General features: G+C 48.4%; 1 protein-coding gene across 1 annotated transcript; it reads left to right on the forward strand.

The window, feature by feature from the left end:
• The first annotated feature begins 9,924 nt into the window (after positions 1 to 9,924).
• On the forward strand, positions 9,925 to 12,893 carry LOC144139950 (RNA exonuclease 1 homolog). Its single transcript, XM_077672172.1, has one exon. The coding sequence runs from the start codon at positions 11,278 to 11,280 to the stop codon at positions 12,688 to 12,690; it is 1,413 nt and encodes a 470-aa protein (XP_077528298.1). The 5' UTR covers positions 9,925 to 11,277; the 3' UTR covers positions 12,691 to 12,893.
• The last annotated feature ends 1,014 nt before the right edge of the window (positions 12,894 to 13,907 follow it).

Genomic DNA, 13,907 nt, shown 5'->3' on the forward strand with positions numbered 1-13,907 from the left:
TTTTTTTTTTTTTTTTTTCCCAGAACTGAATCCGAACATGGCGTCTAGAGATGTACACTGTTTGAAGTCACGACATATAGCCTGGTATTTTTCTTGTGTTTAAAGCATGATATGGTGACTTGCCATCACCATATCATGCTTAACTTGCATTATGTCATGTTGTACTGCTGCTATGTTCGTGAAGACTTCTACTACGAGGCACACTTGGAGCGCGTTTTCACATCAGCACATGTGATTTTCAAGCTGACATACTACTTGCCTCTCATGAGCACTACGGTGTTTGTGTGTTTTGCTTCTAATTCTAGTCTTCAGAGTAAAACCACCTACAAAGCATGCCATACTGTAGCCGACATTGACAGATTGCTTCTAATTCTAGTCTTCAGAGTAAAACCACCTACAAAGCATGCCATACTGTAGCAGACATTGACAGATGGTAGCTTATCTAAAGCAGCTTGTTAGTCTGAGTTTTATATTCTTTAACAAATTGAATTTCCTATTCCAAGAAGTGAAATGTTGTGGGTTTCCTGACAAGGTCATTTTGGCATGATTCAGGCCAACAAAATGGAAATTTGGACTGGTTGGTACATATTGAACTTGCAGAAACAGCACACGGACAGGATGAAGTGCTGGTCCTGTCCTTTCTGGGGTCCTTTCTTCTCCAGGTGTCCTTCCTTTGTCCTGTGTGCGTGCCAATTCCACAAGTTCAGGTGTCTGCTTTGTGCACATAGGTCCATACTGCAAATATGAAAGAAATTGCCAATTTGTATTATGTAGTTTCTTGTACGAAATTTTATTTACTCCAAGTGTAAAGGGCAGCTTTAATACAATGTATATAGAAGCTTTTTCAGTGCATGAAAAAAAAAAAAACAGACTTCCCATAAACTGGTTGTGCAAAAAAATGATGGTGGATGCTGAGGGATGCTAAGGGAGAAAAGCAGCCGCGGCGGCCATTTTTCTGATGGAGGCGAAAAGCGAAGACGCCCGTGTGTACGAGATTTCGGCGCACGTTAAAGATCCCCAGGTGGTCAAAATTAATCTGGAGCCCTCCGCTACGGCGCCCCTCATTGCCTGCGCTGCGTCGGCGCGTTACACTACAATCAACCAAATTTTTTTTTGGTTGATTGTAGTGTAACGCGCCGACGCAGCGCAGGCAATGAGGGGCGCCGTAGCGGAGGGCTCCAGATTAATTTTGACCACCTGGGGATCTTTAACGTGCGCCGAAATCTCGTACACACGGGCGTCTTCGCTTTTCGCCTCCATCAGAACCCGCGACCTCGTGCTCAGCAGCACAACACCTTAGCCACTGAGCCACCGCGGCGGGTTCAAATCAATCAAGCATACCCTCCTTTGGCGCAACTGTTTCCCTTTCCCGACACGCGATCCCTGGCTCACGCAACTTCAACCTTTTTGGACCACCTATCTTCTGTACCTCGGCATTGCGTATGCTTGAAACAGATTTGAGGCTCTCGTTTTCAAAAGTCAACATTTAAAAAACTGAATCGTGTGCAAACAGTGGGATTGGAATGCCCACAGGGCCAATATCCGCATGGTCAATTGAGTGGGAGGTACTGAGCTACAATGACCTTGAAATTGCACCTGGGTGCACACTGAAATTGGCATGCGAGCAGTGTTGAAATCACTGAGCACTTGCTCCTGTTGGCTGTTACTGTATTGAATGTGGCTAGCACTAGCTTTAGGGTGTCTACCAAGTTGACATTTTCAAATTCCCTGAGTTTTCCAGGTTTTTCTTGAGTCTTTTTGATAAATTCCCTGAGTGACACAGAACTCTGTTTTACGTCAACATGGGCTGACACCACCAGTTGCTGTCACCCTGTAAAAAGCACCTTATAAAAAAATATGACATAAAATTTGAATGCTAGCCGGTAACTTTTATTTCATTCAAAAAGAAAACATAACAGTGATAGTAAAATTGCAGTGAATGAAATATAAAAAAAAAATGGTAAACCCGTACTAGCATGTTGTCAGCTCGCACTCAATGCCTCAGTGCTGTATTCCACTGCTTCAAAGAGTATATTTTTGTTTGGATGAGGGACACCTGCATCTTAAACTTTGTCACGTTAGGTGCCCTTAAATGCCGCCATACTTCTAGCATCAAGGCGCTGCGCAGGATGAGCGGGAAGAGTTTATTTGGGATTCACATTGGAAATCGGAAATACCTCAACTACACCCCGCTGTAGTGACATAAAGTTCTTTTGGTGCGAAGTGAAAGCTACGGAGCTAAAACATGCTCTGTCTTTCTACGCAGCAGAATATATTGCCGGCTTGCAGTTAAAAGTAACTCTTAAAATGGGGTACAATGTATATATTCGATACTTAAGATGTATTTTGAACACAGCTGCAAACTTTTAAAGTTGAAAATTAGGAGAAATGTGTTTTTTTATTACGCCAGATTCACAACTCAAAGATTTGCAACACGCGTCAACTAGAAACCATAGTAGATGGTGCCAGGTGTTCCAGCATAGGATTGAAAGCTACTACTGCCCCTGTCCCCTTAGACTCCCTTACGCTGTCACAACAAGCTGTCGCAGTGCGCAACGTTTTCTTTCCCCTTTCAGGAGTCTGGGAAACATGCCAGAACACAAGAGGAGCGTACAGGGGGTGGGGGGGGTGACTGCAAGCTGTATGAAGCTAGTTCTCACTGGAACCAGTGACTTCAGACAGCGCCATCAGCGATGGCTCCGGAGGCCTGTCCACTTTTGACTTGCTGTTACTTGAGCTGACATTACCGTAAATTTCGCCTCCTTCATAAAGTAGAGCTAATTTTCCCTGATAGAAGAACAAATTTCATGAGCTTTCCCTGAGTTTCTCCAGACTATTCAACATCCCTGAGGATTCCTGGTTTTCCAGGTTTTCCAGGTGGCTTGTAACCACATTCACCATCTCCCAATTGTCCAGGAGGCACTATACACGTGCATCCACTAATGCAGCGCTCAAATCGCTGACACTGAGAGACTAGAAACAAACACCATCTCCGCGTTTCCTACATAATGCGGCATACCATCTCCACATCGTACTCACTTGCCACGTGCATTTTCGTTGTCTTTTTTGTGTGCCCGTGCACGCAGATGGTGCAACTGCTGCCCTCTGCTTACTCTTTACAGAGGCTCAGCGCCTATTAATTTAAACCTGTGATGATAGCTCAGTTGTCCAGACTGCGTTTTGAGAGTTCAGTGCCAGTCAGAGGTGCCTTTTACTTCAGATGTGATGTGTGCCTGGTAACGAAAAATCTGGATGCATGCATGTGCAGTCTTATCACAAGCTTCAAGTCCACACCAAAAGTTTCTGGGCCACTACTACAAATTCAAACCAAAAGCCTAAAGTTCAAGTGTAACTGAATTGTTTTACAACAGTAAAGAAAGAAGGGTGCCTTCGCCAGCTTTCTGCCATAAAACACTCGTCTCACTTGGAAGGTACACTTATATTTTGAATTCTTTGTGGCGACGAGTAACCAACCAACCCAAAGGCAAGCAATGTGACAAGAACCATCGCACCAGGTATGCGGGTTGCAACAGCGAAGTCATTTGTAGCATCCCATTGTCACATGGAAAAGTTTACATTGGACAAACTGGCAGGTGCATAAATGACGGGGCCGGGGAACACGCCACATCACTCAAGACAACGCCATCCGGCCACCTTCCAGGATCCATTGCCACGATTGTACATGCACCGCACGCATCGACGAAATCAACATTATCAGACGGAAACACAATCACTTGGCACCAGAAATTATTGAAGCGCTTGCCATCGACAAGAAGGGCGAGACGTGTGCTAGCACCGCTACCATCACATTAACTGATAAAGAAAAGGACGTGCTCCGGAATTATCCCGTGAACTGATTATGCCAAATTTTCACCAAGTTGTGCAATGTTTTTGTGTATGCATATATGTGTGCTTGTGCTTTCTTCAGTAAATTTAAGTTGTTAGTCAGCATTATGTCCGTGTTTCTCTCGACTGTCCTCCTTTTCCGTACATTCCAGCTAAAAGTTTTCCAGTGCCCTATTTCAACTTGCACCGTTTGATCTCATTCCCAAAACACCATTCCTGCTTGGACCTGTCTTGTGTCTACCTGTTCCCGAAACGACCTTCCCGTTTGAATTCGCCCTGCTTCAACCCACTCCAAAATTGCCCTTCCCATTTGAGCCTGCCACATTTCAACCCAATTTTGTTTATAGTTTCTGAAAATATACATTACAGTTTTCCAAACTGGTTGCCAAAATGTGCATTCATGGAACAAACCATGCACTACTCTGAAACACTTTGATTTTTAGTGAGTAATGTTATTGCGAATTGGTCATATGCACAACTTTGCAACCGATTAAAGTTTACGAAGTCCCGAGGCTGATATTGTGGATGCACGAGGCCAATGCCAACACCTGAGGTGGTGCAGAATGATAACTAAACGTGGCAACAGGCTGCTACCCCACCTGGACCGAGCTATAAGGTACCAAACCACCCCTGTTTAAGAAAATGTGTAGAATTTAACTAAGTGAACAGTTTCTTGTATCAAAAAAAAAAATTAATGAGGCTTTCTGAGAATGCTTAAAGGAGCACTGACACGAAAATTTTATGTTACACTTTTATTGCTTTTATCGATGCTTAATGGTCTGGCCAACCTGAAACAGCACTTTAAATACTTCAGCGCGCGATAGTTAATTACACTGAACAGCCTGAAAGTCGTTTGTTTCAAATTCCCGCGCTTTCATCCCGAACGGCGCATATGACAGACTCCCTGCCTGACCTCACCGCTTTGTGCGGACGTCACCGGCGCCCGCTTGAGAGGGTGTTGCGCCCGCTCGCCGCTCGTGGGGCCGCGCGTGAGGAGTGACGTCATGAGTTTTTGACGAGCGCTGTCGCGTCACTTCTTTTTCCTCTCCTGGAGTGATGTCACGCTGATGTCCATTTGCTGAGTGCCGCTCCGCGCGCTGCTCCGTCGGCGCGATAAATGAGATCCAATTGAACTATGTTCTTCGCGTCGCAGGCCGCTCATATTTCAACCAGGGTATTCTGTTGAGTGAAGGAAACGAACTGTGCAATAATATTAACGCCGAAAATTGGTGTCAGTGCTCCTTTAACGTCGCTGGGGCTCAAAGACGGGCCTTTACCTGTAGCACCAGTGATCCACCTCTGGGCCACAGAGGCAGCACCACGAGTTCCAACAGTTGTTCCAGAGAATATTGGGGTTTTAAGAGGGAACCAGTAGATGGGAGAGGTCCCCTTCGTGCCTCTACAAGTTGGGGGTCATGACATCAAAAAGCGAAACACGCAGTCACTCACAAGTCAACATTGTGTCGTCACTTCCTTTACGGTTTGACAGGTCACATGACGAGGGCAACATGTTCGTACAACGGTTACATTCAGCAGTGCAGGTTGGTGCTTGAGATTTTTTCTTGCACAGTGACCGGTAACCCTGTGATACATCATCGTGTTGCTATGAGCGCAGGTACCAGTTAGGTGATTCATCTGGAAAGTCTCTCATGCACAGCACAGGGCCATGGCATTAAAAACAGGGCACTTTTGTGTTTCTCATGCCCTGTTGTATAGCTACCATAAGCACATTGCTCAGATATGGCCGGTCTGTCATGTGACTCAATACCGATCCAACTTCACGCGCTGACTTTACTGTAGCAGTGCTGCCACTGCCAGTACTATGGCCCTGAATGCTGCAAGTACATACGAGTTTGACCAATACCAACCCTGTGACTGAGCATTCAGTTGCGTATAGTGACTAACCAAGTGTCGCATTAGTCGAAAGAAACAGCAAGCATTGCAGGCAGAGTAGAGAAGACACCTCAGAGTTTGAGTGCAGTATTTGATGTGTTCCATCCATACTTATTGCCGTGTTTTTTGCGTGCGTTCAACCAACATCAGGCAGTTGTTGTGCGTCATTTCAGTATCTGCTGATGCTTGCTTGAAACTGTGCACTTTAATTTTTCCGGTATGAAGGAACAAGTACAGTACCAAAGCAAGCAAATGTAAACCGAAAGTGCTTTATTTTGACTTAATACTGTTCAAAATGTAGTCAGGAGTCACAAGCAATCCATTAGCCTGATTTTAAAGATCACTTACTATCTTCCCCAGAAATTGCTGCTGCGTGTCTTAAGAGAGAGTCGGATTGCTGAGCCAATACCAGTTCAATAACAGCACGTCATCGCCATGTCCATTTTAAAAAGCAGTGCTACCAGGGAAGCATTAAAACATTATAAATGTGGTATTCACCCCTAGCACGTGTGTAGTGTGCAGCTTTAGACATGAAGGGGCCTCCGATTACAAGGATACATCTGCACAAAACAAAATACACGTAGTAGTAGAAGTAGTATAAACGTTTATTGGCCACAAATGGGTAGGGGAGTGGGGGATGATCTGCATTGGTCTTGAGGTGATCATCTCCGGGATGCCATGGTCTGCCGCAGCACGAACGGCCTGGGTCATCAGGCCACGCTGGTTCTCCAGGACCGCGCTGGTCAGCACGGCCTCCCATTGCTCTGGTGATAGCCACACATAGCCACTAGGAAAATATCCACATACAGCTGCTAACGTCTGCCTTAGAAAGGGGTGTGGAAGAAAGGAGCCCGAAGCCACAGCAAAAGAATAACTCTATTTATATTAGACCGCTATGATTGTACATTGTTTCCGATCATCCACGTCTTCCTTCTCTTCCTTTCTGTCGACCCCTGCATTCTCCTCTTCTTTATTCTAATTATTGTCCCAATGTCCGGCGCAAAAAAATGCAACAAGGGGTCTTCAGGACATCTTCGAATAATGTGATGAAGGGTGGCAAAGACACTGCCTGGAGGGCATTCTAGAAAGGGTGTAAGTAGGGGTGAATAAGGTTAATTTTTGCGAGAATGGGCAAGGTGTTTGTCTAGAGAAGACGCCTTGTGTGTTTTAGGGAATGGGTGAGCTAAAGGGGCCATCAAGACAAAATACAAGTTTGGTTCATTGAAGACTCTTTGTCCGATGACAACAATACCAATTTTCCCAGAAACTTTAAACAAATAATTAAGGAAAACATATGAACCAGTGGCGGCTACATGGCCACTTTACGGCTGTTTCTCTATGATGTCAGAGAATCTTCTTTGTGCAATAGGTGGCTGCCAACCTAAACCACAGCCAAGACTGTGAGATTGTAGTACAGCCTCAAGTTCCATTTGGTCATATCACTTGAATGCTAACATGCAGTTAACACACCTGTAACTATGTTTTTAGTGCTGACCCATATTATGCCACTCCTGACCATAGTGTGTCACTCAGTAGAGCGAAATTTGAAAGTTCTTCAATATTAAAGCGAAGCTTTAGTGTTCTCACTGATGCCGTCTGTAACGCGAAAACGCCGAAATGAAAGAAAAAAATGCTTCGCGTGGCTCGAATCGAACCTGGGTCCTCACGTTATGAAGCCGGCATCTATCCGATTGCTCCATTTCGACGTAGTCGAAGCGTTTGGAAAACTTAGACTGCAACCAAAGAATCTGTCACGAGAAAGCTTCATGTTCAACCATCGTCTTCGTTTGACGGAGGGGTCTTTTATGCCTGGAGTAAAGTTGAGCAAGTTACCAAAAGCTAGTTCTTTCAAATTAAGCAAAATTGTGTTTGTCTTCATGGTCCGTTAAAGGGTCCACGCAGACAAAACACAAGTTTGGTTCATTCGAAAGATTTGCTCGTCAGAATCATACTGACACCACTTTTAACATAACCTTCACTCAAATAAACTATATAATTAGGAAAAAACAGAATTGCCGTGTGACCCACTAGCTCACTTTCCACAACAGAACCTATGATGTCATATATGCACAGCTGTGCGATTGGCTGAGGTCGGCAAAACAAACGCAAATTAGGCATGGCTTATAAGCTTGCCGAATGAGCATTCATATTCATATTTGTTTTCCATTCATTTTCAAAAATATTCATTTTACAAAACTCATATTCATTTCGCAGCAGTGAGAATGATGCGGGAAACAATGAAAGTTACGAAAATACACGTAAGCATAGAAGTACCGATGCGCACTGCTGTTGGTACTGGGCGCACAATGCTTGTTTTAGCTGCACAGCAGTCCGCCGCTTTGGAGTTGTCTTACATGACACTGTCCGATTGGCATAAGCGACGTTATCTTACGTGACCCTGTTTGTCGAGGATACCCCATGTTTCACAAAACGACTACTTTCTACAGTAACAAAAACAAGCCAGGTGCAAATACAGTCAAAAATAAAGCAACGGCAGACAACGGTCCGTGGATCAGTATGGTAGCGCTATTTGGGAGGACTGATGGCAAGCAATGCTGCAGAGCCGAATGACTCAGTGGAAGTTCGTTTGAATACACACCCGTATCACTTCATTGCTGAAGTCGTGAAAACACGATTTGGCGGGAGAATCAAAATTTTAACATAAATTGATTAATTTCTCACTGAATATGGCATCATTTGCTGCTGGACAAGCACTGGGGGCACTATAAAACACAAAATCTTTCGAATAAAACAAACTTGTATTTTGTCAGCAGGGCCCCTTAAAATGTGGGCAGGAAGGTATCTACAGCGGGCGAGACAGTAATGGAAAGCAATTCCATTGTACGTGACTAGTCTGTCCCTGGAAGATCTGCCCCCATGGTAGGGAACATGACAGGCCCCGGCTGAAATCGTAATCCTTCGAGCCATGTTGTGGCCAGCCTCATTCGCATCCTGTGAGACCAGAGTCTGCCGGAGTCCAGATAAGTTCTGCTAGGCATTTGCATGGATGTGGTAGCACAACTTGAAAGGCCTTCATCAAGATTAGGCCGTTAGAAAAATTTCGAGTGGCCGTTTTAGAATCAGAGATTATGACTGAAGGGGTTGGACTCTGTGAGAGTGCTAACACAAGGCCACCGCCTCTGCTGTGGCTGGGTGGAGAGTGCTATCGATCGGGGAGTTGAGTGGGGGGTATCGGGGCTGTTAATCATTCCAAAGGCAATGGCAGTGCCGATTGCATCGCTACAGGGGACTCAACATCTGGATGGGTCACAGCTCTCCTCTCAGTTGAACAGCTGCTTCTGTGTACAACACAAAGTGGCCCTGAGGTATAGAAGTGCGGCAACCCATTGTAGAAATGAGAATGGAGCACCGCAACCACCAGGAAGTGGAGACGCCTCGGCGTTTTGCTCTCATTTACAAGTTCAGTGATGCTGACCTGGGTGTGTTTCTGCACCAAGAAATCACCAAGGAAATCAAGATATGGCTTGTCTGTTGATAGCCCGAAGCCGTGTAGATTTTTGCTTAATAAGTGTGTGTAATGGACCTTTTTCTAGTACCGGTCCTCCTAGCGGCCGTCACGACGAGCTGAACAGGCACGCCCCAAAAAAAGTCTGGCTTTCGGAGAGCTCGGGCACAAAATATCCTGATCCTGCAGTCCCTCCAGCACCCACCCCTCCCCCATACCTTTAACATGACTGTCAGGGTAGTAGGCGCACGTTCCCGTGACTAATCTGCAGTGGTCGAAGCACCCCTTTTTCATTTTCGTCACTCCCTCACTGGCAGCCATATGTGATCGCAGCGTGGTCAGCCTCAAACGTCTTGGCCCCTTTTCTTAGAAAGCCATTTTCGTGAGCACGTACGAACCCACCACGAGGTGTAGAAAGAGAAAAAAATACAAACGTGCAGCGCTAGACAGCATAGCCACTCCCTAAGCAGAAAGCTGAGGGGCGCCCTTTTGTTTATTTTGCCGGCGGCGCCTGCCAAGAATGGTGCACTGGCAGCCCCCGCATGCGCAGATCGCTAGTGGAAAAAAATTGGCTGCAATTCACGCTGTGAAGGTGGTTGGAAAGCAAAGCTGTAAACAACACTTACAACAATTGCCCATGCGATGTCACTTGAATTCACACATGTGGATCTACGAAGAATGAAACCAGAGATTCTGCCAGCTGTTACCTGGGATTCGCGGGGATGGCGTCCCGAACGCAGCAGCGTCGGCCACGGCCGGGCTAGAGCGGCGGACGCCGCTGCTATAGGGCTCTAGCCAAGCCGCGCGTCGGGAGCGTCTTTAGAAGGTGTGGAGGAGGGCGGCACGCACGGGTACTACGTCATCTCTCTCACTTCCTCCCCGTCGCTTTCTCACTTCCTCCCCGTCCTCCCCCTGGTGGTGACAGTAGTTTTTTATTTAGCCTGGTAAAGAGCTTAATTGCGGCGCCACGCCACGACGAAGCCGCTGGCTGGTAGAAGTTGAAAGCTTTGCTTTAAAAGGTGCATTGGGCCTGGTAGAACAGGTTAGGTTGCACTGCAGGCAGCGCACTTGAGTTGCCAAGCCACTTCACTTCCTCATCAACATTTTAGACAACTTTACTTACAGAACCAATTGGCGCACGCAATTTTTATCTCTTGGATGATGCTGAGGTGCGGCACCTTTGGAAGCCCTCATCACATGGCTGGCTGCAACAATCACTGCTCGCGCTGGCGTCGCACCGGTCGCACTGGAGCGCCGACGTCATGGGCGCTGGCACCACGGAATTGCTAATAAGGACATGTAGAGACGCGCCCGGGTAGCGCGGACACCGCTAGCCGGGCCGAATGTGGGCGTAAAGCCCGCGAAGAATGACCCAACAACGCGCAGTTCACGAACAGCAAAAAGCCCCATGTAATGCCCACCAATGCCTTTATACAGAGTGGGGGCGCCACCTCCCAGTTACTCCAATCAACAGGTGGCGTCCTCTACAATAGCTAGAATAAAAATGCCGGGAGAACACGGTGAACGCGGGACAGTGAGTGGTTTCACACATTCGCGCATTCACTGTGGTCACTGTCACCGCAATCGCGTGCCAAATGCGGTGCGTCTAGTTTGGCGCCGGGCTGCACCCAGTCATTGTTCACGAGACAGACAAGGCAGACGTTGGTGCGGTGCGCTTCGTCCCCTGCGGCTGACTCGATTCTTCACGAGATGAATCAGAGCTCCAGGTGTATCGATAGTGCAGTCGCCGTTTCAACGCTGCTCTCCAACGTTGGCTACTCTCATGAGGCGCCCCCATGATGGTATTCGTATAGGCGCTCAATGTACACGACTTTACACACGGCACGACTAGCAGCCGGGCCGCCGTAGCCGGGCTACAGTGTACTAGAAGCCGGGCCGAGCCAGACGCGCCCTACTCCAGTAGATAGCGCTAGGTGTGTACATATATCATCATCATATCATCATCATCAGGCAAACAGAAAGTACCGACTGTTGTGGATTATTTTATTCAAACGTCGCCCCTGGTGCCAGCTGAGGATTTTTATTAGTCTACTGATTGGCCGATCCCCTGAATGGAATATGTGCAATTAACCTTAATAGTATCAACCACGCGCCATTCACCATTTTTGGTTAATTGCAAGATCATCATCAGCATCCTCAGCACCGTCATCATCAGCAGCAACGGCAGCACAATGGCTGATGAACTCGTGCTTCTAGTGTTTTCTGCAGTCGTCAGCGTTCTAATTTTCTTAGTCATCTTTATGACTGAAAAAAAGGAAAGCGGTGTAAAACAGGACCCTTTGGAAGCAACCAAGGACGTGGAAATGGTAGAGGAGGAAAAGCCCCAATACCTGAACTCTTGCCCGGTGAGATCCTTAAAAGAACACAGCGGCACCCCTCTGGACCTGAACTTCGAAGGCAACGCACAATGCCCCGCGACTTCGCCTGATGGTCCTTCTCCGCAGCATGCTACCGCTGCCACCGAAGGAGGCCGGCAGAAGGCCTTGGCGCCAATCATCGCCTCGGCTACGCCGCGGTGCCCGATACCGCTGAACGGTGCCAGCCACCCTTCGCCCTGCGCCGACGAGCTGTACCAGCAGATTCTCAACTACAGACTTACCCCCAGCGAAATGTACCGTTGCGGCTATCCACGCCCCGTCCCCGACAAGCCCGGCCGCGCAGTATGGTGGAAGAGCGACGGTGACGAGGCCTACTCCAGCCGCAAGACTTGCTGCCGCTGCGGCGCCACTTTCTTCATAACGCCAGGCGGTGAGTACTACGCCCAAAACGGCTGCCGCTTTCACCCGGGGCGACGCTGGGGAGGCGTGTTCAGCTGCTGCCAGGCTGCACTTGAACATCCCGGCTGCGAATCCTCGGACTACCATGTATGCGCAGAAGGGTTACCACGGAAGAGGAACACGCTGCCGCGTGGCTTCGTGCGCACCCGCTTGCGGCCTGGCATCGTTGGTGGGGTGTTCGCCGTAGATTGTGAGATGTGCTTCACGATCCGCGGTCTGGAAGTTGCCAAGGTGTGCGTGGTGAGCTGGGACGGCGCCACCGTGTTCGAGACGTACGTGAGACCCACAAGCCCCGTGCTGGACTACAACACGTCCTTTAGTGGTGTGACGGCTGAGCACCTCAGCAACGTGCAGACCACGCTGAAGGACGTGCAGAAGGTGCTTCTCCGCCTCTTCACCGCCTCCACCGTGCTGGTGGGCCATGGACTCGAAAATGACCTGCGCGTTCTGAAGCTGATCCACGACACGGTAGTAGACACGGCAATGCTGTTCCCCCACCGCCAGGGCCTGCCTTACCGACGTTCACTGCGCTCGCTGGTCAACAGCTACCTGCACCGTGATGTTCAGGCTGGACCCCTGGGACATGACTGCGCGGAAGACGCCAGGGCCTGCATGGAGCTGGTGCTGTGGAAAGCGGCGTCGGATCTGAATCAGCTCGGGCGCTTCAGGGGAGAGGCTGCGGGATGATCCGTGCAGCCGTATGACGCGGAACGGGTTTTCTGTGAGCGTGCGTGTGGTGTGTAGCGCTGGAAAATGGGTGTGAGGGGTGTGGACTCTCGCGCGCGTCTGCAGGCCAGAAACTGAACCCGAGTCCATGCGGTTCTCCCCCGTCACCTCTTGTGGCCTTTTTTGTTGCCTGTGGACATGCTGCTTGCAACGAGGCTAGAATGTGGGAGCGGCTTATCTGACGTGCTGTTGTGACACCGTGTGTATCGGCATGTGCATATGTATGTGGAAAACGTTTTTTGCATAAAAGCGAAAAGTTTCAGCAATGCCTCGTTTCCTGCGGCTGTCATTCTTTCTTTAGGAGCACTGACAACAAAATTTTATGGTCCTTTTTTGTTGCTTTTATCGATGCTTAATGGTCTGGCGAACCAGAAACAGTACTCTAAATACTTCAGCGCGCGATGATTGTTTACATTGGACGACCTGAAAATTGCCAGTTTCGGTTGCCTGCGCTTCCAGCCCAGTGGGGGCGTGTGGTATGACCTCACCGTTTTGTGCGGATGCCAAAACACCACGGAAGCCGGTGGAGGCATTGTTTCGACCGCCCCGCCGCCGGAGCTGAGCGGCTGAACTGCCCGAAGGCGTTTAGGTCTGCCATTTCGGCGGAAATTTGATTACCGCTTTCAATAAAAATCCTCATGGCGACTTCTAATGCGATTCTTTCCCACGCGTGGAACTTTATTTTTGGCAAGAGTGCCCTTCTGGGCAGGGGTTTATGCCTGTGGCTCTGGCTACGTGCATCAGTACGTGAACGCATCAGCGCCTAAACGACGGTCGTCGGGCCGCACGTGTGAAGTGACGTCACGAGTTTCTGGCGAGCGTTGGAGGCACACAGCTACGTCAGTTCTTTTCCCTACCACGGAGTGATGTCACGCCGATATCCATTTCGCTACGCGTGCTGTTCTGTCGGCGTGATAAATGAGATCAGATTGAAGTATGTCCCACGCATCGCAGTGTCATGTGTCAAGGGCACTCCCGGAGAGGGGATGCATAAAAAACCACCGAGAGAAAGAAAAAAGGAACAGAGAAACGTAAATTTGAATTGCGCGCCAGGAACGCACCAGTGAACGATCACCGCGCCTAAACACCGAGGCATCATGGCCAAATATGGTAGCGCACTGGCCAGCCAATCAGAGAACGCCGCGCAGGAGACAAGTGGCGTGATGGCCAAATGTGGA

Source organism: Haemaphysalis longicornis, unplaced genomic scaffold (assembly GCF_048455015.1).
Source record: "Haemaphysalis longicornis isolate Haplotype H1 unplaced genomic scaffold, Haemaphysalis longicornis Haplotype H1 scaffold_1, whole genome shotgun sequence".
NCBI lineage: Eukaryota > Metazoa > Arthropoda > Arachnida > Ixodida > Ixodidae > Haemaphysalis > Haemaphysalis longicornis.